Below are 25,985 nucleotides of genomic sequence, written 5' to 3' on the forward strand. Positions count from 1 at the left end.
ACCCATCAATCCATTTCATGGCTGTCGTGTTAGCACTGCGTGAAAAAAACACAACCCCATTATTTCTTTCAATGAAACCACAGTTTTCAGTCTGAATGCCTGCTATCATAGCTATGAAGTACAACTATTAACCTGAGCGTATGAAAATCACACAAATTCATAGATAATCTAATAATATTATGTAGCGCTGATAAGCAGCATGACCAGCAGTACATGAAGTATCATAAACCAGAGAACAGGAGCGCAGCAGTATACATGTAATTATGATGTGACGAGGGCGACAACCCATCCTCTGTGTTACAAAAGTCATGTTGAGCTTCCCATGAAGCCAATATTACAGGGAAATAATCATGTGAAGAGGCTGTATGCAAGGCAGAAATCATGTTTACATCCCTACAGCAACACAGTCTTGGACTCTAGAGACCCAGGTGTATAATGAAGCAATAGGAAATCTCCACAAAGGATGGCAACAACTTCCAACCTACCCAAGTTTTCACCTCCTCATACAACAGCAGCAGGAAACCCCATAATACCCATGCCAAATTAAAGGAAACCAAAAAAGTTTTTTTTGTGTGTATATAGCAAACATTTGCAAGTGGCAAACACCATGAAGCCTGCAAACAAGAAGATGTGCCGGCTAGCAAGAAAACAGAAATGAGGCTTTGGCTGAATAAGTATTTGCACAAGCATCCAGCACTAACTTTAGGCTTGGCATTAGTTTGGGAAGAGTCAGCGGTGTGGTTCACCCCTTGAAGCACTTCTTTGAGACATTTGGTAAGATGACCACCAGCACAATTATTTCTTCACAGAGCCATCCTAAAGCAACATTATCAGACCGTTAGCAGGCCATAATAGCTCTTTTATTTATTTATTTATTTTCGCCACTTGGGAGCAACAGAAAGCAGTATTGCCACATCATCACTTTTTAAGCTGATAATGAGAATTTTTTTCAGCAAACAGTTGCTTATTTAGCAGTGTTATTTATTATACAGTCAATGTTATTTACACATCCACATCAAGGTTAGCATTCGTTAACGTCGTGTTGTCATCTGCTTGGCCAGTATTCACTCACCTTTGAGCTCTGCTTTTGGTCGACTCCTGGGGGGAAATATCTGGATCTTTAGCCACTAATTGCTGCACAGTGTTCACCAGCTAGTCTCCAGCTGTGCCTGTCTGCTGTTCGGGGCTGAGCAGGTGGTGTGCAGTGGGTTTTTTAGGGCTTTTAAAACAGTAAAGTTGAGGACCTGAAGCTCACTTTAGAAGTTCAGTAGAGGAGTAAATTCTGAGCTAATCACTGACATTGCTTAGGCCTACTCACCATCCATCGTTAAAGACAGAAGTTACACCTGTGCTTTCCCCATAAGTTACCTTTATGTACCACTAGTTTGTTTTGCCAATACATTTAGTGAGAAACGTTGCTGCTTGTTGCAGGCAATGTTTTCTTCAAAGTTAGAATAAGTAGTATGTAAACTATATGGAGATATGGTTGCCTAATTGGAGGACAAGGAAAACTATAAAGCCCAACAGTATATTTGTTTTCGTATTCCATTTTAAATATATATATATATAGTATTAGGCTATTTAGTAATTGGCTCAGTCTGCCTTTTGTCTGTTTTTGGGCTGTCCAGACTTGTAAAAATCCACATATTGCAGGTGTACTATAATCACTTTGACTTTATATTGTGCTTTTATTGTATTGTATGTAATGAGTTCATTCAAATTAATCTTCTAAAGTGTTTGTTTTTTCACATCTGTAACAATTGTGATGATTTAAATTACATTTCCAAACACCAATCTTAGAGAGAATTTATCTTCACTGCAGCTGTGACAACTAATTGTTTTAAGTATGTTTTTTTTAAAAACAAGATTATTTTATATTGTAAAAGAAGTTCTAATTAAAACAGGTAAACCTTCTATTTAAGCCTCAGAGCACTAACTTTACATTGTCTCATTACTGGCACATAATATTGTGTCTGTGGCCATATTCTGTCTTGGTTTATCTTCACCCTTTATGCATTTAAAATTGTAAAAAATAACAAAAACAACCAGGAACATAACAAATGTCATCTCATTTAATGTAGCAGAAGTAGCAGTTGCCAAGGGAAGTCGACTCTTTCTCCTTTCTGTTCCTTAACCCGAATAACGGATTTCATTGCCCTCATAACTACAGAGGGAGGCTTAGCTCATTATGGTCCATAATCCAATCTGTGAGCTCCCTGAATTGGAGGTGCAATGACATATCAATATTGTCCTTGGTAGAGAGAGAAGGAGGAAATGCAACAAAGTGATGCAGAGAAAATGTTAACAAAACCACTACGAGGGAGAAAAAAAACAAAATTTCTGGCTATAAGTGAGCACCAGCAGGGAGTACAAGTTACAAGGTTGTAGCAATGTTTCCTCTGTACTCATTCAGTTTGGCTGGTCCACCACTGCATGAAAATTGCCACCACTGCTGTAAAAATCTGATTAATGCTGAATACTCTGAATGTCATTAAGTAAAGCTCTGCTGCTAGAAAATTAGCTTTTAGGGTAGCCTGAACTCAATATAGCTGAAACAAGAGTCAAAACTTCAACCAGCCGCAATGCAAAAAAAATGGATGAAAAACTGTTGTATCTGAACAACATGCAGTTGTTGAGTCAGGGCTATCCTTGGGCTCTTTCTGCAGAAATACACCATGCATTGAAAATATTAAAAGACAAATCATGCTAACCAAGAAACCATATAGCACTGGATACACTTGGAAATGGCATGGAGATGTTCTGTCATGCTGCAGGCTGCGTCAGAAACATTAACTTCTTGTTGTCCTGCGACATATATGCTTATATATTCATCTCATTTCTCCCTCACTGTCAGGATCTTTAGAGAACATTCATCAGAGTGAGCAGTTACCAACAGTCCCTGTACCCGTAGCAGAATTTAACATAATCTGCCTTGATGTGGACAAAAAGATGTTTAGTAAACAGACTACGTTTTATTAAAATGTTATCAGCATTCACATCGTTTGCCTTCTTGCTACTTGGATCAAAAGATGCCAGATGCCATAGCTGTCAAGTGCCTCCACCCACAATAACATCACACACACTTTAGGACACTCCTCTCACCCGCCAACCAGGAAAATCCCATCCACGTATGATTCAAAATTTTATTATTGTTTTTTTTCTGAACATATCCAATTGCAACCAAATGCTAATTTTATGTACTTTTGGACCAAATCATTCAATTAAGCTCCAACAGTTATCCCAGGTCAATAGGATGCTATTTGTGTTTGACTGAAGTTCCTCTTTACTCTGCTGGAATTTTCCAGTACTTTCAACCTTATTTGTTTTTTGAGTATTTACTTGCTAATAGGTGATTTAATTGCTCTAAACAAACGATATCTTTCTAAAACACATTTCAGCACTGCCCAATACCCACATCCTTGAACAATGACAAGCTTTCAGAGAGGACGGAATTAAAATTCAAAGGCAAGGCAGTTCATTTTAGTTCCAGGAACCGCTGTGTGAAAAACACTTGACTGATTTTAATCACATTCTTATTTATTTCAGCTTAGAGCTCGGCATGACTTTTTAAAATCCAGTGGTGATTTTCACTGTGTGTTCCATAGTGCAACAGCACCATCTAGCAGGTTCTCTTTAGGTGTTAGCTTTGCTCTCTGAAGCCATTAGATATTCACACTAAAAGCCCTGCATTCACAGCACTGCTGGAATAGCAAACATGTATTTGCAGAATAGGTTTTTACTTAAAGTACTTTATCTCCCTGTCTGTTATACCCTCCGCTAAGTCAGGATTATTTTTGTCAACATGTGTCGGCTCGGTTCAGTTATAAAACTGTCAAACCAGGAGGAATAAGTCATGGGATATGATTGGCATTTGGCAAATACAGCAAAATCTCTATCTGAGAGTCAGTAAACAACATTTGCATTACAAAAGATTGCATCTTAGAGAGAGATGACCTTGCTTGTGAGTTGTACTGCAGTGACTTCTACTGTCTATAGTTCAATTAGTTAGTAATGAATCATTTTAAATTAAAATAAGGAATAAATCATCATCATTAAGTGCTTAATGAGATAAAATATCAGAACAGAGGTGGAATTTAAATTACATTCTTGGTACTGGAGTACTGTAAGACTTACTATACTATACTTTTGAACTCTGAACTACATTTGTTTAAGGTTACATTATTAACATACATTTACTTATTTATTGTAAATTGTTAAGTAAAAATTAAATGCAGGATGACTAGTATATTTGCCAAAATGTCAAACAATTCCTTTCAGTGAAGGATTTGAGGATATATTCCATGTCTACAAACAATGATATATTGTATTCAACAACAACAAAAATCATTGATTGTGCTAAGTGCAGCAGCTATTACAATAACAACAAAGCATTTGATGCTCTAGACACATTTGACACACTTCTTCATTGATGACATTCCTGTCTTTGTGTCATGCTTGAGCTTCTTTTACACAAGAAAAGCAAAGTCTACACAGTGCCCTTCACTCCGTGACATCAATAGTTCTAAGATCTTCTCTCCCTCACATTGCGCTAATTAAGCCATTTATATCAGTGACAAATGATCATCCTCCTCTCTTTCTTCCTGTCTCTTTGACCAACTTCACTTGTAGCTGGTGTTAAGTGTCTGTGCGTGTGTGCGCGCGTGTGTGTGAGACCATCATTAAAAATGCATAGCATCTCTCCAAACACTGTCCTGACAAGCCACTCATGCTCATTGGATATCAGTCATTAAAATTTAGCGAAGAGAGCAAAGCGTGGCCTAGGTAGGTATCGGGTTACTCATTCAGGCTGTGGATGAATTTTTCAAAGTCCTATTACCTCTACAGGCATCACTGCTGATGTCTCAAGGCTGTACGCTCTGACACTGCCGTTGTCTGTCTCTGCCGGTATTGTAGCTGAGGCGTGACAAAAGCCGAATCAACAATAACAACATGAGGGTGGCTATACTGATTTATTTAATACTGCTTGTTGACAAGGCTGATTCTAAAAAAGGTGAGTTGCTATTTGTTATCTTGATGTAAGTGCTTTATCTTGCCGGTACTGTATATACAGAGAAAGTTGGGCCTCAATTGTTCAATGTCAGCTTGTAATACACTTTCAGAGGTTGTACCAGGTTGCTAGAAAATATCCAGGAAGCAAGGAGAGAGGCATATCCTTTACTCAGTGTCTTATTTCTTTGAGCTGAAATTAAACCTTTGTAATTATAAGGTGTCAAATGTGGAGGAATCCTCTCTGCTCCATCTGGCAATATCTCCAGTCCAAACTTCCCAGGCCTGTATCCCTACAACATTGACTGCTCCTGGCTAATTGTGGTGGCAGAGGGATCCTCCGTCCTCCTCACCTTTCACCATTTTGAGCTGGAGTACCATGCCAACTGTGCTTACGACTACATCAAGATCTACAATGGCATATCTGAGGATGAGGGGAACCTCCTTGGGATATTTTGTGGTGACATCTCCCCGCCACAGTTCACCTCTTCTTGGAATGTCATGTCCATCATCTTCCATTCAGACCGCCATGTGGCCTTCAGGGGCTTCAGCGTTGGCTACAGAAAAGGTAACACAGCGTATTTGATGCAACGTGACAGGGATCAGTTGGCTAACTGCCCAAAACTTGACTTGATTTTTTTGTGACACTACCATTAGAACCTGGATTTTAGCTATAACTTTTTGACCTTAACCTCACTGAAGTATTCAGATCTGAACAAAACATTATAGAGAAACAAGACTACAGCCATGCTAGTGGCACTGTGAGATTGTACTTAGGCAAAGTGGGGTTTTGAGTCAAATGCTCACATCAGCATGCTATCATGCTCACAGTGATAATGCTAGTTAATGTTTAGCTCGTATAATGCTTACCATGTTCGTCATCTTTCTTTCTTTTTTTGCAGGCATTTAGTCATGAAGCAAAGTATTTGTTGTTGCAACTTAAATATCAGTACAATACAACACAAAATTCCTTTGTCTGATCAGACATTTATTACAGTCGGGTTAACATGCATATGGACTCTCTGCGTCCAAGACAGAGAAGGGTCTGCCACAGCCTTTACATGCTCTTTGCATATGGTTATAAGAGCGATTATATTTCTGCACACTCTGCACTTCTTGGACACTGATGTAAAATGCAAACAACTGTCTTACTTCCTCTCATCTAACTGACTTGCGCTATCCATTGGTCCTACTTCCTTTTGTCTAGCTGTCTCACACCTTCTGTTACAAGCAGTTTTCTATCACACTCTGTACATCTAACAATAATCATATATATATAACCATACAGTACACATGGATGTCAGCTGTTGTGCAGTGGTAATAATACACAAGCAGAATGAGTACATAATGTTCTTTCAAACTGTAATACTGTAATTAATTGTAGTAATTTCCCTCGCAGGATTGTACAGAATTAAATTGGCCTAAATGACGGTGCTTGATGAAAGGTCAGGGGATGTAAGTTATTAGAGTTCATCCTCTGGGGACCAAGAATGTGTGTACCAGATTTCACAGCAGTCAATCCGAAATCTATTGAGGTATTTCTGTAAAAAACAAAAATTCATCTTATGGTGGTGCTAGAGGAAGTCGGGGGACCACCAAAGTCATTACAATTTATCTTCTTAAATATCTATACCAAATTTCATCATAATTCATCCGCTAGTTATCATGATGTTTTAGTCATGACCAAAGTAGTGGACCGACCAATAGGCACTTGCATTGCTAAAATGTATCTGACAGTTTTCAAAGATATACCAATTTCTGACTACAGCATGAGTTAACAATAACGATGCAGCAAACTGAATAACCACTGTACTTCCAGTGTTGCAGATTAACCCATGTTGTTTTAAAAATGTCCCCATAAAACAACTTCAGTTTATCAGTACTGTCCTCTTTACAACCCTCTTTAGTAGCTGTTGAACCCATAAACTGTCATCTGTTGTGTTTTCCTTTTCCTTTTCAAAAAGAAAAATGTGTGTGCATCTAAATATGCCCTCTATCCTCTCCAGATATGTGTGGTGGAGTCCTAACTGGTCTATCAGGTGTAATCTCCAGTCCAGGCTACCCTCATGAGTACAGCAACAATGCCGACTGCTCTTGGGCCATCCACGTGTCCAACAACAGTGTGGTCACCTTGGTCTTCTTGGACTTCCAGCTGGAAAACAATGAGGGATGTAATTTTGACTTTGTCGCCCTGTTTGATGGCCCGACAGTCACTCACCGCCACCTGGGCAAATACTGCGGGGCAGATGAACCCCCAAATTCAGTCACCACCTCCAACCAGCTTCTGGTAGTCTTCAAGTCTGATTTCAACATTGGTGGACGTGGGTTCAAGGCCTATTATTACTCAGGTATGAAAGATTGCTGTGATTAACTCTTCACACCAATATGCAATACAAAGTGCTTTCCGTGTTTGACCCCCTTGTTTTTTGGTGTAACTGCAGGAATTGGAAATGAAAAAAGACATTGTTACATTATCAATAATGTCCCATTACTCTGTCAGATTTTTGGGCTTACACAAAGCAACCTTTATTCCCAAAAATCCTATTCATTCGTCTATTTGGAACCGAAAAGCTACCCTAAAAAGGAGCAGTTCATAGTGTTGTTGTTTACAGATCTGTCGAGGCCTATAAAATTGTCCAAAATGAGCCGGAAACTATGGGATCTATGATTAGGCCGATGTTAGTGGCAAGAAGAAAGAGAAAAAAATTACATCACACTGAAAGTTTGAAACAAGGCACAGGAAAAACCTTGAACATGACACAAAATATGCTGTCATCTGATGAAATGAAAATGGAACACTTCTGCTACCATGCAAAGTACCATGTCAGGGTAGAGCAGAGCTCATCCCTCTTCTCACACCATCCCTACCACGAACAAGAAGTCCTTGAGTAGTCAAGCCCAGAATTGAATCCAGTTGACATACTGCAGAATAACCTTTAGACAGCTGATCACAGACTGTCCCTGTCTGACCTTGTCGAACATAAACCGATTGGCAAAAGGATGAAAATCCTAAAAATACAGTTGCAGAAGGACGCTGACACAGATGGCTCTTTAATCTTCCCTTTTTAATATTGGGAAAAGTAATTTTTTTTCACATTTTATTTTATGTTGATGTATAAGGAAGATCGACTTTTTATTTATTTCGGCTTCAGATGCAAAAATTGAGATTTTTAAAATGTCATGCTTTTAAAGCAGTGGTTCTCAGACAGTGGGACAGCAGTGGGGGGCGTATATGGATTGAAGCAATGTGATTTATGTAGGTTGATGCTATCATACTGATCTTTATTTAACTAAAACTCAACTTGGATCCTTTTTATTAGTTGATCACCCTACCATTGGTAAATAAATTGTTGATATAAACTGTGGGGGTGTTGTGAACTTCTGAAGGGGGGTAACCCAGAAAATGTTTGAAAACCACTGTTTTTAAGGAATAGTTCAGCATTAGGGGAAATTTATGAATTTGTTTTTTGCAAAGAGATTGATGTGTGTTCAATATGAGGCTGCTGCCAGTAGCTAGTTAGCTTAGCATAAAGACTTGAAACAGAGGGAAACAGCTAGCATGGCTCTGTCCAAAGTTAACAAAACTCTGCCTACATAACTTCTAGAGCCTAATAACTTATATCTTATTGATTTAATTTGCCATTTTACTATTTCTTGACCTGGCACAGAGACCAGGCTAGCTGTTTCCTTCCACTTCCAATCTCTATGCTAAACTAAGCTAACTGGTTGCGGGCTGTATCTTCATACCTACTGTACACAAATAAAAGTGGAATCAATCTTCTCATCTAATCCTCAGTAACAAAGAGATTTTTCCCCAAATGTGGAATTTTTCCTCCACATGTGAAGGGATTATCTTCTTTGTCAGAGACTACATCCTACATACCTGCTATAAACATAAACTTTTACTTTTGTGAGACTCACTTCTCTCAAACAGTGAATCCAGCATCCGATACTGAACTGAATACACTGTAGTCATAACTAATATCATCAATAAAATTGCGTAATTTATATGATTAACTGTACGTTAACAGGTGAATGCCAGCAGGTCCTGTCAGCTGTAAGTGGCAACTTTAGCAGCCCCCATTTTCCAAACATCTACCCGAACAACATCAACTGCCACTGGAGCATCACCCTGGCAGCTGGATACCGCATCAAACTCTTCTTCCCCGTCATGGACTTGGAAGACCGCAACAGTCTGTCAGACGAGTGTGACTACGACTCTGTTGCGGTTTACGACGGGAACAGTCAGACAGACACCCTGCTGGGACGCTGGTGTGGCAGGGAGCAACCAGCCTCTCTCATCTCTAAGGGCAACAAGTTGCTGGTGGTACTCAGCACAGACAGAAATAAAGCTCATAGAGGATTCACTGCTTCTTATCTTGGAGGTAAATGCTCACTATACAGGCATGTGATTCATTTTCAGAATGAAAAACTTCACATTTATAATCGGAGTGTTAATGCAACTTGTTCTATGGGTGCTGTAGGTTTAAGTCATGCACCCCCCTTAGTCTAAATCTCAGCTAAATATACACTTGGTAAGACATTAATGCTTAAAATATTTCTCTCTACAAAAAACTCTTTCCCATGTCATTCTTTTGCTGCTCTTCACTGTCTCTTCTTCTCCCCGTACTCCAAGTGGTGCCCGTAAACATTAGCTGCACAAGATCAGAATTCACCATCTTGATACCCCAGCAGTCCTTACCTCAGCTGGACCGTGAGAGCATCTACCTGGGAAACCCAACCTGTGCAGCCCAGTTGACAGCCACCTCATACAAGATACTTGCTCAGTTTGTTAACTGTGGTACTGCTGGCCAGGTGACTAGACTCATGTGACTTACTGGTACACCATAACTGATGATGTACCATACTTGAAGCATTGATTTATGACTTCCTATTATAAATACTGGAACTCCTGTTCCCTTACAGAAACACCGGAACATCACTGTGCTGGTAAACAAACTCTACATTGATTTCTCTGATGGGAAGCAGCAGAATGTGCAGGAATATAAGGTGCAGTGCGATGCCCTACGGAAGGTTGCATCAGTGTCCATCATTTCAGCAGAGGAGCGTCGTCTCGAGGAGCAGGCCCAGCAACCTGACAGTAACAGTGATGGCAATACAGGGGGTCCAGCTTCTGAGCCGCATGACCTGAGCGATATTGTCTTCATTAGCATCTGTGTGCTGGCTGTTATTCTCATGGTGATAGCTATTGTTTGGCTGGTGCTGCTTTAGTAATATATACAGTATATGTATCTATGTACACTACTCACAAAATGTTAGGGATATTCGGCTTTCGGATGAAATTTCAGAATGTACATAAAATGCACTATAACCTTTCCAGATGATCTTAATTTGACCTTCTACTTAAATGCCCTACTTTCATGATATAATATCACTGTAGCATCAACTTTTTACATTTTCCATACATTTCACCCAAAAGTGGAATATCCCTAACTTTTTGTGAGTAGTGTATATACACATATGGTCTTCTTCAACAAAGAAAGGACTGCTGAAATTGTCATATTTTCAATATTTTGTATAAAAATGTTCACAAACAGTATAAAAAAAGGCCCACAATCAATAAACATCATGATTCCAGTACAAAGGAATGGCATTATCATCACCACCATTAATAAATGACATACTATTGTGATTGACATGCATTTTTTAAAACAGTGTAAGGCTGCTTATGTGCCACAAAGTGTAAAAGTATTTTATATCTCCTTTACAGAAAACCAATAAAATAATTTAAAAAAGTTAAAAGGAAAACGTGTATGCATCAAAAAAACCTTAACAAATTTCAAGTAAAACAACCGGAAGTCTTAAATATGCAGTCACAGGCTCAGCCTAATTGTTTATCAGTTCATCTTCTTCATTGTCTTATTCGTTTTCTTCTTCTTTTTCTATTTCTTGTATTTAGAAACCAGCTGGTTGACTGATATTGTGCTGTCCTTCACCTGAGTTCTGATCTCAGGGTTGTGTTTGAAGGCAAACACCAGTGCTCTAACAGTCCGTCTGTATGAGCTGCTGACTAATCTGGAGCTCTGGTGAAACACTTCTCTCTCAATGTTGTCTATAAGACCAGAATCCTCCTGTGGGACCGATAAGAAGAACATACACATGTAAGCAAACACATATAAAAATAAAAAAGTACTGAGTGCTGCATCGACCATGTATGCTGAAATTTAAGCGGACCTCGCTGATTTAGTAAAGGTCTTCAAACATCTCCCACATTTTCTCCAAAATTTCGTGTTACAGTGTTACAGTTTATGTGTGTTTAATGGGATTTTATGTCTGAAGCCATACAAAACAAATATGAGCATACGACAATTGACCAAAGACTGTAGCTCCTCCATCAATTTATATTCCCAAATATTCAAACTAATGTAAATGTAAAGTAAAATGTAAATTAGAGGTGGAATGAACAGAATGAGTAGAACAGAAAAACTTGTACTATTACATTGGACTTCACTGAGATGCTTTTCCTCACCTTGACCTCCAGGGCATCAGACATTAGTCTTCTAGCGTTGCTCCTGAGTCCTTCAGATTGTTTGTCGGCGCGCACTTCAATGGACGGCTTATTGGAATTCTCCTCGATGAACGTCCTCCAGTCAGTGTAAACCTTTGTTGCCATTGAACTCACCTCAGGGTCCAGATGCTTTCGCATTTTGTTGACAGCGTGACCTTAGAGGAGAGAGAATTTAATAATGTGGCAAACTAATTAGTGTAGAGTAAATCTGATAAAGGGCATGGCATGTATGAGGTCAACACAATTTATGATAGCTGTTTGCCTATTTGAGTTATTGTGCTGCTACGACAATGCAGTGGAAGTCAATTTAAAGACTTGTTTGTTGTTTTCTTCATCAGTTGACTTGGTTGTAGTCTGTGCTACATCCTGAGCAGACTGACAATAACAATACATGTTCATGCTTTCCACATCAAGAGTGCATTGGAGCAGCTATATCAGCATAGCAACATTTAAAACATATTGACATTAAGTTTTCCCTGGCCTACCTATTTTTGTGGACTTGAGCACCTCCCTGGATGGGATCTTCTTGCTCAGGTCTGTCAGGGCAGTCAGCAGGTTGTCCTTGCTCTGCTCTGGAAGCTCTAAGATGGACTTGTACCGCATAATGTCCTCAATCACAACCACCCTCTGTAAACAACAACAACAACAACACAAGAGCAGACCCGTTCAATCTGGCACACAGTAACACTGACTTTACTCAATCATTCAAACGCAGGAACAATAGCTCACCCGTAAAGATTCAATTGTAGCTTGTTTGTAAACCTTGTCGTTGCTTTTCGCTTTTTTAGGTGTTTCCCCTTTGGGAAGCCGCACTACGAACTTGTCCATCTTAAAAGATAAAGCAGCAATCCACCTAGCTAATAGACTTGTTGGTTTTGATCAATAAAAGGGAACTGGTTGACGATAACTAAGTTCAGGTCCAGAGACAACCGGTGCTAACTGTTATTAGCCGTTAGCTCCCTGGCTAACGTTACCTCACTAACTCCAACCTCCGTTTGACATTCAAGTTTATAATATTAAACACATTGCTGGCTAATTAATACTCCACACTGCACTAATTAAAAGTCGCCTTTATAACCACAATGGTGACAAATCTGTTAAGTAAAACTAGCTACAGTTAAATGGCTATGGTAGCTGTTAACGTTGCCTTTACGTACTGTCGGATATAACAAAGAGTACCGTGAACCCTAACCCAACAAGTTAGGAAATAAGTAAATAGTTTGAAACTATCGGAGTACACATGTTGCAAAATTCAATAACTAAACATTCATACGAATCAATACAGTTAATAATAACAATAGATAAATAAAAAACTACAAAATGATTAAACACCTCACTGTCACAATGTAATTTCATTGTTTCTATTCCCACAGTGAAGTACATTATTTATTTGAGTACATTTTTTACATCATATCTATATAGTTTTATCAATATTGTCAATGATTGTCACCAATTCAGGATCTTTATCCATCTGCCAAACAAATGCTTTGGCTTGTTTGCAGACAAAATGTTGTAATTAAAATAATCTTCTGCTGCTGCGGTGCATCTACACAACTTGATTTGATTGTGTAAGAAAACAACACACACTTTCCAATTATACACAAAACCAGAAAAAGTATTCTAAACAAAATGTACAACAGATTTCAAAAAGCCCAAGACAAGGTTGTATGCATACAATTTAAGTGTGGCACAAGAATGGTTAAGTTCCAACAATAAAAATAAGCCATTTGACACGATTTATTGTTTGATTATTCACATCATTTGAACATATAATGCCAGAGCCTGTCAGAAGAATCGAGGAATTTACGAGCGGCACTTAAACATAGAAAAACATTTAGCGACAGTCTCGCGTGAGCCGAAGTTCCCGCGAGATTACAAAACCGATTAAGGAGGAGGAGGAAGAAGAGCGTGTTGTTTGTTTAGGTTGTTCGCAGGCAAAATGGGGACTCTCTCCTCCTTTGTCTCTGTTTTGGGACTGTTCGTCCTGCTCGCCTGCACATCGGCATCTTCGGATGTGTTCGACAGCGTGCTGGGAAACACGGCCTCCTGTCACAAGTCCTGTGAAATGACATACAGTCTGCACACGTACCCGCGGGTGAGTACTCCTCCCGACGAGGAAAGTAATGTCTGCTTTGCGTTGGCTAACGTTTTGGCAAGTTGGCGAGGCAAAAAAAAGCGGGGCCCTCGGCTGTGTTTACAACGCCGCCTGTGTCATTTTAAACGTCGTTTTAAAAAATAAAAAGAAAGACGACTTGTGTAAAAGTTGAGAGTGCGTCCCTTTTTTTTTTTCCCACGGATGCTGTTTGTTTGTTTGTCGAGGCATTCAACTGGTCCTCTTGTTTGTTTTGAAGGAGGAAGAACTGTATGCCTGTCAGAGAGGCTGCCGTCTGTTTTCCATTTGTCAGTTCGTTCGTGACAGCGAAGACCTGAATCAGACCAAATCCGAGTGTGAATCAAGTAAGTCACAGTCTTTAAAACCTGTTTTAATTCACCCCACTGTACACTGCCTCTGGCCTCCATGACAGCGCTTGTTAACCGTGTAACCACCTTCAGTAAAACCATAAACAGTTGTGCATATAATCAGTGCTACGTTCCCACACCCAATCCCATAATAATCGGCCTCGCTATTAAAACTTGTATTGCCCGTCGTGTATGGTCTGTATTCCTGTTTTTTTTTTTTTTTTAACCATATGTTACCTCTCACCGCCTCCAAATCCCCGCAGCCTGTCGCGAAGCCTACACCCAGTCTGATGAGCAGTATGCATGCAACCTGGGCTGCCAGAACCAGCTCCCATTTGCCGAGCAACGCAATGAGCAGGTACAAGTACAAGTATGTAACAATCCCTCAGTGGTCTGTATGGATAAACACAAATCTCTCTTTAAAAAAAAAAAAAACAGTGTACTCACTATTGCTTGTTTTTTTGTTTTTTTTCAGCTGGAGGCCATGATGCCTCGGATTCACCTGCTGTACCCCCTGACTCTTGTCCGAGGGCTTTGGGAGGATGTAATGAATCAGGCCCACAGCTTCATCACTTCCACGTGGACGTTCTACCTCCAGGCCGATGATGGCAAAGTTGTCATTTTCCAGGTATGGCACTCAGTAGGGGATCTAAACTCAACGTTCTGTATGCAAACAATGTGGTTCATGCTGTTACTGAGCACAGTTACAAACCCAGTTCTCCCTTCTTTATTTACAGAGTGAGCCACAAGTCAGGTTTTTCTCCCCGTTTGAACTGGAGAAAGAAGTTAAAGAGGAGCCACTACAGAGCTGTAAGTCTTCTACTCAATATTCTCTACTTTTCTTAACCAGATTTAAGGCGTATTCCTCTGTAGCATAAACCTCCAGTGTTGTCCTCAATATCACATAAATGAGGCACATCGTTTTACTGAATGACACGTTCCTCCATCGTAGCCGCTTTTCCACCGCACGGTGCAGCTCGACTCTACTTGCTGGTCTTTGGTTTTCCCATTATGGATAGTAATAGTATTTTTATTTTTTGGTACTACCTTGGTTGAGGTTCAAAGGGAGCTGACCTTATACTAAAGTGGCCGTTGGTCGTGCAACACGGTACATCCTGCACAAACCCTGCATGTTAAAGAGCCAAGCAACCATCAATAGCAACCACAATTAATTTTTTGTCCGACCAAAAATAGCAGCTCACAAAACCACATCTTTCGAAGTGCAGACGTATCAAGAACATCCTCCCTTCATATCCTCTGTTATATAGAGAAGCAGAGGGAAAGGCGAGCAGTGACGCTGGCAGTAAATATACAGTGCGGGTTGCAGTTTGTCAGTGAATAAAGACTGAAGCTTCTCAAGACCAAAGTAAAGTGTGTGTGTGGGTGGGTGGGAATAGCGTCGCTCTGATGCTCAGCGCCACCTAAGTTGAGGGCGTACTATCCAAAGTACTGTCTGCAGTGGAAAACAAAGTAGACTAGAGTTAAGTCGACTAGTTCACTACTACATTAATCCACAGCTGAAAATAGACCCCAAAAATGCATTATTCACTCTTGTTTCTGTAAGGCTTGCTAAAAGCTACATTGCCTAGCTGTTTAAGAAAATTACTTTTGAAATAAATGCATACATTTGTGACCAGCTTTACTGGTTTATATCTTCAGAGGGAGCAAATGGCTAAATATGGAAGCTGGTCGTGCACATTTTCAGTCGGTCTTTCCTGATAGACATTTATAGTTTTGTACTCAGTTGTTCACAAAAAAAAAGAGAACTTGAGAGAGAGAGAGAGAGAGAGAAGTTAAAACCCTGGCTCATTTCTCACCTCTGTAGCAATCACTACATCTAATGGTAAAATCAAGATCAAAGCAACACAACAACAAGGAACACGTTAGATGTGCGTGCATGTCGTAACTTTCTATTTCTCAATTTCAAGTCCCAGGGTTGAGCAGCCCAGTTTACAAAGAATACCATCGCACTATAATCCAGGAGAGGGACAGAGATATGACCGGGGATCGCAACTACGATGATGAATACAACCTCTTCAGCTGTCTTTCGAGGTCGGTTGGCACACGTTTGTCCACATTGTCAAGGAAATGGAATTGTTTAATTTGCTTAGTAGAGCATGACATGGCACTAACAAGCTAATCCCCACACGAGCGCAATATTTGTACTATTGTCTCCAGGAACCCTTGGCTACCAGGGTGGATCCTTACCACAACTCTGGTCCTGTCTGTGCTGGTCCTGATCTGGATCTGCTGTGCCACTGTGGCAACTGCTGTAGACCAGTATGTACCTGCTGAGGTAAGTTTTGTTTTTGTTTTTTTGTTGTTTTTTTTAAGGAACTTCAGTTAACATACAAGCTATTTGATGCATGTACATGTTTGTTACATGTCGTTTTACGGTGCTATAGTTCTTCTTTTTGTACTTTATGGTTGATGGGTAATTGCTTGTAATGTATGTGACCCGATGAAATCAAAATTATAGTTGGACATTTTGGGAAATACGCTTATCCATTTTCCTGTTAAGAGGTGGATGAGAAGCTCTATACTCTTATATCTGTAGGGTAAGTATGTAGCTGGAGCCAGCAACTAGTTACTACACTGGCTCTGTCAAAAGTAAACAACATACCACTCACTAATATAGACATTTTGTTTATTATTTAACGTGCAGAAACTAAAGTGTTACAACATAAATTTTGCATTTTATAGCGACTGTGCCAGACTATTTCCTGGCTGAGATGAGATAATCTCCTGGAGGCTCCACCGGTTGTCTAGCATGACTGTTACTTTTATTTACTCTTTATTTGTAGAGATATGTAGAGAAAGATATGCCACAGAACATGTTAATCAGTGAGCTTTAGAGGTGCTGGGAGGAGCATTTTGTTACCTTGGTACAGAGCCAGGCCAGCTGTTTGCACTCTTTGTGTTACGCTAACTGGCTGCTAAATCTACCGTACACATGTGAAAGTAGCATTGATGGTCTCATCCAACTCTCAGCAAGAATGCAAATGAGTGGGTTTCCCAAAATATCAAACTATTCTCTTCTCACTACAAGGTATTCAAGCTAAAGGCTGTTTAAAAATGTTAAAAGCCAAAACAATATTTGATTATTTTTTATTTTTTTCAGAAACTGAGCATCTATGGTGACAAGGAGTACATGAAGGATCAAAAACTGACCCCATATCCAGCGTCCTCCCTGCTGATCATCACCTCCAAAGGGCCAGAGGAAGAGGCCGGGCCACTCCCTTCCAAAGTGAACCTGGGCCAGTCTGACATCTAGAAGCCAAAGCTGTAGCAGAGAAGGGAAATCCTCCTTTATTAATGATCTAAAGTTGATTTTTATCCTCTGGCACAGGACCTGTGCTTCCTATGGTCTAAACAGGAGTAACTACTTGCAGAACATTTTGTATTACTGATATAATGTCTCGTCTCCCTTTTTTTTTTTTTTTTTTTTTTTTTTTTTTGAAGCTTCTAAAATTGGAGTGATGGAATGGTTTATTTTCTGTATATTTGTATGATCGAGGCATTATAGTATAGTGATATGAGTACAAGTAAAATAGGTTTGGGGGTTTTCTTAAATCTTGATGTGTGCATTAGCTGTTGGTTGGCTTATTTTATTGCATAATGTTCAAATGAACTTTTTGTGACTTGAAGTGATACAGGTTTCACCTAAACCCCTCAACTTTTGTTAAAATAGATTGTGCTAATACTGCAGACTCTCCCTGTTTGTTCCCATGTTTCTACTGCATTGATTTCCAGATATTGAATTTTACATAAAAGCCTAAGCTCTTAATCTTTATTAATAGTGACAGCACATACGGTAGGGTCTTTCCTGCTTCACTATTGACTGTTCTCGTAATGATGATTCAGAATTAAATACAATGGAGTGAAGTTGTCGAGATGGGTGTGACTTTTTTTCAATCATTATATACTGTAGCTGACTGCTATCACTTAAGTGTTTTAAAAATATTGTACATGGGTATGTTAAAGTCAAACTACACTGCAGTATGATACCATGTTCCATGGATGACGCATTATGTTGTGGGCATAGTGCTTCCTTTCGTCGATAATATAAAGCTCTGGTGACGACTTATTGTTAAAATTATTTCAACGTAGTCATTTAGTGTTTATTTTCTCCACTTGGCAGGCAATTCTTTGAGAAGACAGCAATAGCACTGGTTTCCTGTGTGATCTCTGTAATAGGGTAGTGAGCTCTCTGAGGGCTTGCTAATGCAGTAACGCGCCATCACACAACTTGTTTACCACCAGAACTGGAATTGAAGGGTTTAATCTTGGAATCTTCCACAGCTCTCTTACAATATATTTTTTAGCATAACATGCTCCTTTTTCCATTTTTTCAGGCCATCCTATGCAGCCATTTTCCTAGATTCTTATTGTTTTGGTGTGAATATCCTCAGAACTGGCTCTTTGTCAGCTGTATTAACCTGCTATGGGACCCAATGGTAAAAGTTAGCTGTCAGGCAGCCTATAAACCCCTTTTTTCTCTCTGTTTTTGTGCTACGTGTACAACTTCTTTTTTGCTGTGTGGTAATTTGATTTAAAGGCCACTGATTTTACACATCGAAGGCTGTTGACAGGTCTTGGGGAGTACTACTGCATATGTGAAAGAAGTCATGAAGCTTTTTGTGGCTTTAGAGTGAGCTGTGCAAAGTGGTATATTGCCTCAAGGGTTTGGAGGACTACAAGTTTAAAAATGAAAATAATTTGGTGGTGTGGAGTTACAAACAAGTGAGACCTGTAGAAGCCACTTCTCGCTTGAGCGTAGCATGCTGATGGTACATTGTGAGTAATGTAAGTGCCAGGTTTTGGAAAGGAAGAACAGAATGTGTGGGGAAAAAAATAAAATTACCTCTAGTCATGCTGCATCAATATTGATGCTTTTTTTTAGAAACTGTCCATCGTGTGTGACAGTATCCTAGGAGTGCGATGCTAAATTAGTGCACTCCTCTTAACACAGTTATTTAGATATATGCAGCATACGAACACAAACCTTGCACAGGGACTGTGACTTCAAAACAGGGCCTCGAGATTAGGTGATGTAGCAATAACCTTAATTCCTTATCATGTCCTTTAACAGTGTGCATCAGTGCTGCATATTCCCAAACAGATTTTCAATTAAACAAGTTAACACAATGTTAAGTACGGAGCTTTTGAGGCCTTAGGGCAGTTGTCCGCTTCACCCAGTAGTAGGTGTAGTATTGATGTAATTACAACACTGCCATATTTGGTCTGATGATCAGCCAGTGTGTGTCTCCAAGAAGCAAAATGACAAGCAAAGTTGTTGAAACATGCAGAATACTAAACTTTATTTATAAAAATATATAAACAAAACAACCAACAATCACCTGTATCCAAGAAAAACTAGTTCACCAGTGTTCGTCTTGGAAAATATTCTTGTTGGTTTGGGCCTGAATGTTACCAGATAACCGACAGACTGTGATGTGGAATGCTACACGGACGCACACCTCAATAGCTGTTCAACAAGTCAATGTCCTCTGCAGTGAGAGCTGGAGAGGACAAACGTTTTGTCGGAGGGCTTTGACGTGAACTCTCACACCTTTCTGGCTGACGCTGCCTTTTTTTGATATTGTGCCGTGGCTTCGCTTGAGGATTCGTTGCGGAAGGAGTCTGTTTCTCTGGTATGTGACTATTTGCTGGAGGTCTGTGGAAATGCAGTCTCTCTCTCTTGGCCTCTTCCTCGCTCTCACATACCACGGGTGCTGCGCTCAGTACTTCTCTGACAAACTTCTGTCTGCCAACTAGAAAAAAAAAAAAAAACACTTTCAAAACTCATGTGTCAGTGTTAAATATAGCCTATTACAGTGTAATCTAAAATGAACTTACAAAAGCGAAGTGCTGACGTTCTGGAATCTTCAATTTTCTTCTGTTTTGGCATTTGCGAGCCATTTGTTTCCCACTGGTTTACAACCTGAAAATGAGACAATACATTTGTCAAACAGCACTACTGTACATCTGCAACATTTAGCCCATAATTAAAACAGCAGTCCTTACATTAAGGAACATATGTTTACTTTTCATCAACGTCTGAAAATATTTACCTGCTCTGCCCAACCTTCTGTTTTACATCTTGAGTGATCAAAGCTGTCCAGTGGTTTCTCAGAATACATGAGCCCCAACAGGTCCCATATGGTTGTCTTCAATCTTGTGCCAAGCTGGAGGTATAAATTACATTTAGTTGTCAGCATCACAACAAGCTACAGCCAAGTGTTGCACAAAAACAATTACTTGTACCTTCAAACTGGTCCCAGATGCATCCAATTTTTCAAGTTTGGGGAGGCATGTGAGGTATTTGAGAGCCCTCTCTGTAATAGGGTTATCTGTATCAGAAATAAAATAAGTGATCAGCATCTTAATGATGGATGTCAACTTCTAAATTCTTTAAATTAGAATTTAAAAAAGAGATAAAAGAAGATAATATTTTGGTTACTAACAGGAAACATCAAGGAACTGAAGACAGTCCAGTCCCTTCCTCATCATCCGGATAGGTGCTGTCAATCTTTGTAGGCCGACATCTGACAGACTGTTACCACCAATGAAAAGCTGAATCAGGCTGCCGGAGAAGCAAGACACAAGCGTTAGTATCATCTTGTCTTAAATTCTTCACATCATGCCTTTGGGAATGATAAAATCGGGTATTACCTTGCCAATGAGCTGGATGTTAGATGAAGGAATATCTCATGATCATCACCCAGTCTGCAGCCAAACAGATCCAGAGACTTCAGACTATGAAATGTTTTTATTTCATCCATCCTCTCATGCAGAAGTGGAAATCTGCACAAATGAAAGGGACAGGAGATGTTGCAAACAAACAAAAAAACTGGGAGGCAGGAGATATATTGGCACTATAACTTACCTATTTCTCAGACAGAGGGATCCAAGCACCATCTCCCCATATGCATCACTGAATAACTGCAGGGCCTTTGGAGAAATGTCTGCGTTTAAAAAGACACGATTCTCCTCTGCTGCTGCAAAAAGCCTGTCTCCTATTTGTTCGGGGAAGCCCACCAGAGAGTCCACATGGTGAATGTTGTCAGCTACGAACAACAGAGTGATGTCAAAGAGAGATTTTGTGGTATATCTCAGACTGCCCTCTGCATTGTAGGTGAATATGAAGTGCTCTTTTCTCAGCACTAAAGGATGTGTCCTTCTGCATGATGACACTGGCTTTGGCTGCGCTAGGACTATATCACTGACCCGGCGAAGGTTGCCTCTTTCTCGGACATAAATGGTGCTACTGTCCATGCTAAGGTCACACTTTTCCTTTACTTGTTAGAAGGACAAAACTCGAGCTCGGTCAGTCAGCTAGCTCGGCTAACCCCCTGAAGCATAACAAAAACTCAAGGTAGCTCGCTAGTTAGCTAATCTGTGGTCCTTGGCAGAGCAAAAAACCCAGCACAAAAGGATCCATAAGTCTTTGATACGACTCTTTTATTACCTGATATTGTTTTTCATTGTATTTCGCCAACTTATTCACTACTTGAACGGATTTTTTTAAGTATTTAGAGCTCCTTGTTGTAGCCTACAGTGCAAGTTATCTGTTGTACCTCTCGCTTGCTTCAACTTCAAAATAAAAGTCCACAACTAAAATAAACTATTTTCAAGACCCGAAAGGACAACATAAGCGGCATGAATTTCACTCGAATAAACTTCTAAAAACACGATTATGTAGAATATAATCCATCATGACACTGTCAATTATATGTTCAATGAAAAGAAAACGTTCAAACTCTTAGTTTGAAACTGTTTAGTAACAGGAAGAAGTCTTGTTTATATGGCTAGTATTTCCTGTTCCACGCAACACAAACCTAGCTGAGGGAAGCGAAATGATTTTTAGGAGTTTTGGAAGATAACTTGGTAAGAATACATTATTTAAAGAAAACAATCAGCAGTTTTTTATATATACAACCGAGGCTCTTGCTGTTTTGCCAGTCCTAGTGTCACGTTAGGCATTCAATATAAGTTCATTAGTTATTGATGAGCTGTCAAGTGAGGGTTTGGTAGCTAACTTAAGCTAACTTCTAACGTTTCCTTTTTGCTGTATTGCTCATAGTTTACAAAGTTTTAAACCAGCATATAGGGAAGCAATGATTAGGCTTGGAAGTTAAAAAAAAAAAAAAAAGTTATGTTTCTTTCCTTCACAGCTTTTTTCTAAGATTAAGTTGTTGCCTTAGTGCAACATTAACATAAATTCCTGAGCCGAACCTCGTCACTGAGAGTGAATCCGTGTAAATGGCGTCCACCAATGATCCATTTCAATTCCAGGGTGAGTGTCCACCACACTGTTCTGTGTCATAAGGAAATGAAGTTGCTTTATTGATGCTACAGTTTACTGTTCTCTCTCTCCGTCTCTATGGCTGTAATCTGTAAACAACCACCCCTCTCCCTGTGCTGCACTGTGATGCATTAATACAGTATCTGTATTCATATTTTCCATTATCTATGCCATGAGAATAGAATTTGAAGAAGCCGGCAATCTGTTAGAAGCCAACAGAGATGCAGTCACCATTAGCATTGAGGATGAAGATGTCAAACCCGAGAAGCAGAGAAAAGCTGCTGGTTTCACTGCTGATGAGGAGGAAGAGGACCCACTTGCCGGTGACAAGACAGAGGTCTGGACCAGATTATTTTTCAATGGGAATGTGTGTGTGTGTTTTTTTTTTTTTTTTTGTGGATTATTAAATGTTGATGCATCAGATATTTATTTTATTATTTGTTTTTGTATTAAGCTTCTCTCTGGGCAAAAGAAGAATGCCCCTTTCTGGACGTTTGAGTACTACCAAAGATTTTTTGACATCGAGACCCATCACGTAATATATTTACAACTTATAATATTATTGTAATAAGTAGTGTTTCAGGACAGTTGTAGCTTTACATATGTAATGGTTATTTATATTTCTTTCAGGTGAAGGAAAGGATAATTGGATCAATGGTACCATGGCCTGGAAAGAACTTCATTCATGTCTACCTGCGCAGAAATCCTGATCTTTATGGTTAGTGCTCACACATGTCCTGTTTAGAGATTTTAAACAAGAGAAAATGGTATTCCTGTTCTGTACTGTAGCTTAAAGGTGGTAATATTTGTAACTGGAAGTTCTTATCCTTGGTATTTGTGCTTTCAGGACCATTCTGGATTTGCACCACTCTTGTGTTTGCCATTGCCATCAGTGGAAACATAGCCAACTTTCTGGTGCACTTAGGCAAACCCAACTATAAGTATACCCCAGAGTTTCAAAAAGGTGAGTTCTGTTACTCTTTGGTATTCATGGAGCATTTTTTTCAGGTTGAATGTAAGGGGAAACTACATTTTACTTAAAATTTGCTGTATTTTCCAGTGACCATAGCTGCAACAGCGATCTTCAGCTATGCTTGGTTGGTGCCCCTTGCCCTCTGGGGTTTCCTGCTATGGAGAAACAACAAGATCATGAACTTGGTGTCGTACTCCTTTATGGAGATTGTCTGTGTGTACGGATATTCGCTTGCGATTTACATTCCAGCAGTGGTAAGAGCTAAAAAGGTTTTAATTTCACATTCACTTTTCTATTTCATAAACTACAGTTGTGATGATGATGATGATGATGATTTGCATGAAAAGGCCATGGATTGTTATTACAATGTCCTTGTTCATGATAATAAAGGCCCATGTCACCCAGAGCAACAGTGTGTCGCACTGATGTATTTTTTTGATGGGTTTTGGACAACAATGGAGCAATATGGGACATACACCTTAACATTAACAGATAGAATTTTTTAATATACCAAGCAAATAGATTTTAGCACACTGTATTTAATGATTGCGTATCAAACAGAATATTGCTACCTTTCAACACAATGTAATTGATTTTCCCCTGTATCATGAATACATTCAGAGCATTGATTGTGTCTTCTGATAGTTCTTGCAGATTATATAATACACTTTTGTTTCCCACATAAGGTCTTATGGATTCTCCCATATGAATGGCTGAGGTGGTGCTCCATTGTGGTGGCCCTTTGCCTCTCCGGCTCAGTTCTGGTGATGACTTTCTGGCCCGCAGTCAGGGATGACCACCCCAAAGTTATCATAGCAATCATGTCAGCCATCGTTGTGCTCAACGTTCTGCTTGCCGTTGGTTGTAAGGTAATTGTGATTCTGCTTTTACATAACTTTACTCTACTACTTTACTAATTAATTACAAATTTGGGAAATATGGAAAACAAATCTGTTCGACGAAATAAGATACGATATTCATTGTTCCGCTTTGGCAAACTGCATCTTCACTGATCCAGTTGATTCAAGCTACCTGTCCATCTCGGTGTAGATAACAACAATGACTGACTCATTCCCGTTTGTCCTCAATGATCTCAGTAGCATGGCCAAGACTTGACCCAGCTTGTCTATGTCAATCAGAGACCGTACACTACACTACATGTACATTTTTGCGTGTCTCTCCCGGTGTGTTTCTGGGAAATAACTATACATGATAGTGTCAAGTTCGCTCCCCTTTGACTCTCTTCATTGGAAACTGTGACCGCATTTGCTAACTGGTGTGAGAACGGGCTGTTAGTGCACTTCTTAATGTGAATACGGTCAGGTCCACTTGGGTATCATATGTCGGGTCTCATTCATGTAATTAGTCTACAAAGTAAGCTGCGTCTGAAGGGTGACTAAGATGAATGGATTGCAGAAAAGCTGTATTCTCTCCTTAATGCTGAACATTTGCTGCACACTTACTCAGAGACACACCGGCTTCAGTTCTTGATTGATTAGTAGTTTCTCTTCAAACTGTAATTGCTTCTTTGTCGCGTTGTTTTACACTCTTTGACTTCTTTGTTCGGTTTTCGGTGTTCAGGCCTATTTCTTTAGCAGTCCAGAACCAGCACTATCAGTTGAAACTGCAGCAGCGGAGATCAAGACAACGTCTTCGACATGAAAGCCTTTCATTGTCTGAAGGTAAACAATGGTGACACTGAAGCTTTTTGTGGCACAATCCCTTTGTACAAATACGCTAAGAATGTGATACATGTAAGTCATATTTCTCCCCTTTGTACTTTCTCATGGCTGTTTTCATATTTACATTCAGTAGTATCAAGAACGATGACCTCCTAGTTCAGTAGCAGCTCCACATTGCTGGCCTATTTAGTAGCTTTGGCACGAGTGTAGTGTTTTTTTGACCTACTAGAGCAGAACATCTGACACCGGATTTCCTTTACATGATTTCTCCTTCCCAAAGTAAGTGTTATTCTTTTTTGAATTGCAGGTTCTCCTGTTGCCTTATTAGAGAGAATCAGGTTGCTGTGGTGATGAAGTCATGGGTCGTCTGGATTTCACCTGCACTTGAACATTCAGGCTTAGGACCTTAGAACCTAGTGTGTCTGCTTGGTTCAACTGTGTGACCTCTGAAAATGAACACTGGTACCAAGTATGTTATTTCTAATGGGATGGGTCTAAAATTCCTTTTGATAAATGCGGTATGGTGTTACACAGCACAAGAGATCTCTTTTAGTAAGATAGTTTTCCGCTTTATGGGTCTTCTGTTGAAATATTTAGATAACCAGTCTGTGCGGTAATGTTGGCGGCATCAAAGGCATTTTGTATATGAATTTTTTATATTCTGTTAATGGTAACAGGCTAGTAGGCTTTGTATGTATGAACAGCACAACAATTATAGGTGTTGGGAAGATATTCAAGGGTTGGACTTATTATGTACAAATAGAGTTACTGTATTGTCCTCCAACTGTTGTAACCATAAGTGCCCTCAACTAATGCCAAAGACCCATTCTATGTGTATATAAAAAAAAAACGTGTGTAACTTTTTTTTAAAAATCAGTTTGTTTTTTCGATGAACTGCGTTTGATACAATGTATGAAATTTAATTTGTTTGTGCTCAATTAGTGTTTCATGGGGGAAACAAATAAAACACTTTGTGGGACCCACCTTTTATTAATAAAATGGTCATTGTTATGACAGTCATCAATT

General features: G+C 39.5%; 5 protein-coding genes across 6 annotated transcripts; 3 read left to right on the plus strand and 2 right to left on the minus strand.

Annotated features, from left to right (window-relative positions):
- The first annotated feature begins 4,861 nt into the window (after positions 1-4,861).
- cdcp2 (CUB domain containing protein 2) lies at positions 4,862-10,317 on the plus strand. Its single transcript, XM_051377204.1, has 6 exons — positions 4,862-5,011; positions 5,228-5,575; positions 7,014-7,355; positions 9,039-9,392; positions 9,644-9,822; positions 9,934-10,317. Exons 1-6 carry the CDS (start codon positions 4,951-4,953, stop codon positions 10,237-10,239), a joined length of 1,590 nt encoding a protein of 529 aa, XP_051233164.1. The 5' UTR covers positions 4,862-4,950; the 3' UTR covers positions 10,240-10,317.
- A 211-nt stretch (positions 10,318-10,528) lies between these two features.
- tceanc2 (transcription elongation factor A (SII) N-terminal and central domain containing 2) lies at positions 10,529-12,701 on the minus strand. The gene is made up of 4 exons (XM_051379613.1): positions 12,266-12,701; positions 12,022-12,163; positions 11,498-11,691; positions 10,529-11,099 (listed from the first exon to the last, which is right to left on the minus strand). The coding sequence occupies exons 1-4, from the start codon at positions 12,362-12,364 to the stop codon at positions 10,911-10,913; spliced, it is 624 nt and encodes a 207-aa protein (XP_051235573.1). The 5' UTR covers positions 12,365-12,701; the 3' UTR covers positions 10,529-10,910.
- A 706-nt stretch (positions 12,702-13,407) lies between these two features.
- Positions 13,408-17,881, plus strand: tmem59 (transmembrane protein 59). 2 transcript variants are annotated; one of them, XM_051378155.1, is made up of 8 exons: positions 13,408-13,631; positions 13,888-13,993; positions 14,260-14,366; positions 14,472-14,624; positions 14,734-14,806; positions 15,925-16,048; positions 16,175-16,292; positions 17,118-17,881. In XM_051378155.1, the coding sequence occupies exons 1-8, from the start codon at positions 13,476-13,478 to the stop codon at positions 17,268-17,270; spliced, it is 990 nt and encodes a 329-aa protein (XP_051234115.1). In that variant the 5' UTR covers positions 13,408-13,475; the 3' UTR covers positions 17,271-17,881. The 2 variants fall into 2 exon arrangements, with proteins under 2 accessions (XP_051234115.1, XP_051234177.1); XM_051378217.1 differs by having other exon boundaries at positions 14,260-14,354.
- Positions 17,882-19,289: 1,408 nt separating this feature from the next.
- Positions 19,290-21,587, minus strand: lrrc42 (leucine rich repeat containing 42). The gene is made up of 7 exons (XM_051377801.1): positions 20,886-21,587; positions 20,672-20,803; positions 20,464-20,582; positions 20,264-20,349; positions 20,071-20,184; positions 19,856-19,940; positions 19,290-19,770 (listed from the first exon to the last, which is right to left on the minus strand). The coding sequence occupies exons 1-7, from the start codon at positions 21,272-21,274 to the stop codon at positions 19,478-19,480; spliced, it is 1,218 nt and encodes a 405-aa protein (XP_051233761.1). The 5' UTR covers positions 21,275-21,587; the 3' UTR covers positions 19,290-19,477.
- Positions 21,588-21,773: 186 nt separating this feature from the next.
- Positions 21,774-25,942, plus strand: yipf1 (Yip1 domain family, member 1). Its single transcript, XM_051378570.1, has 10 exons — positions 21,774-21,886; positions 22,174-22,295; positions 22,487-22,641; positions 22,759-22,839; positions 22,935-23,022; positions 23,152-23,268; positions 23,365-23,531; positions 23,964-24,146; positions 24,859-24,959; positions 25,267-25,942. Exons 2-9 carry the CDS (start codon positions 22,262-22,264, stop codon positions 24,937-24,939), a joined length of 906 nt encoding a protein of 301 aa, XP_051234530.1. The 5' UTR covers positions 21,774-21,886; positions 22,174-22,261; the 3' UTR covers positions 24,940-24,959; positions 25,267-25,942.
- The last annotated feature ends 43 nt before the right edge of the window (positions 25,943-25,985 follow it).

Source organism: Dicentrarchus labrax, unplaced genomic scaffold, assembly GCF_905237075.1.
Source record: "Dicentrarchus labrax unplaced genomic scaffold, dlabrax2021, whole genome shotgun sequence".
Taxonomy (NCBI): domain Eukaryota; kingdom Metazoa; phylum Chordata; class Actinopteri; family Moronidae; genus Dicentrarchus; species Dicentrarchus labrax.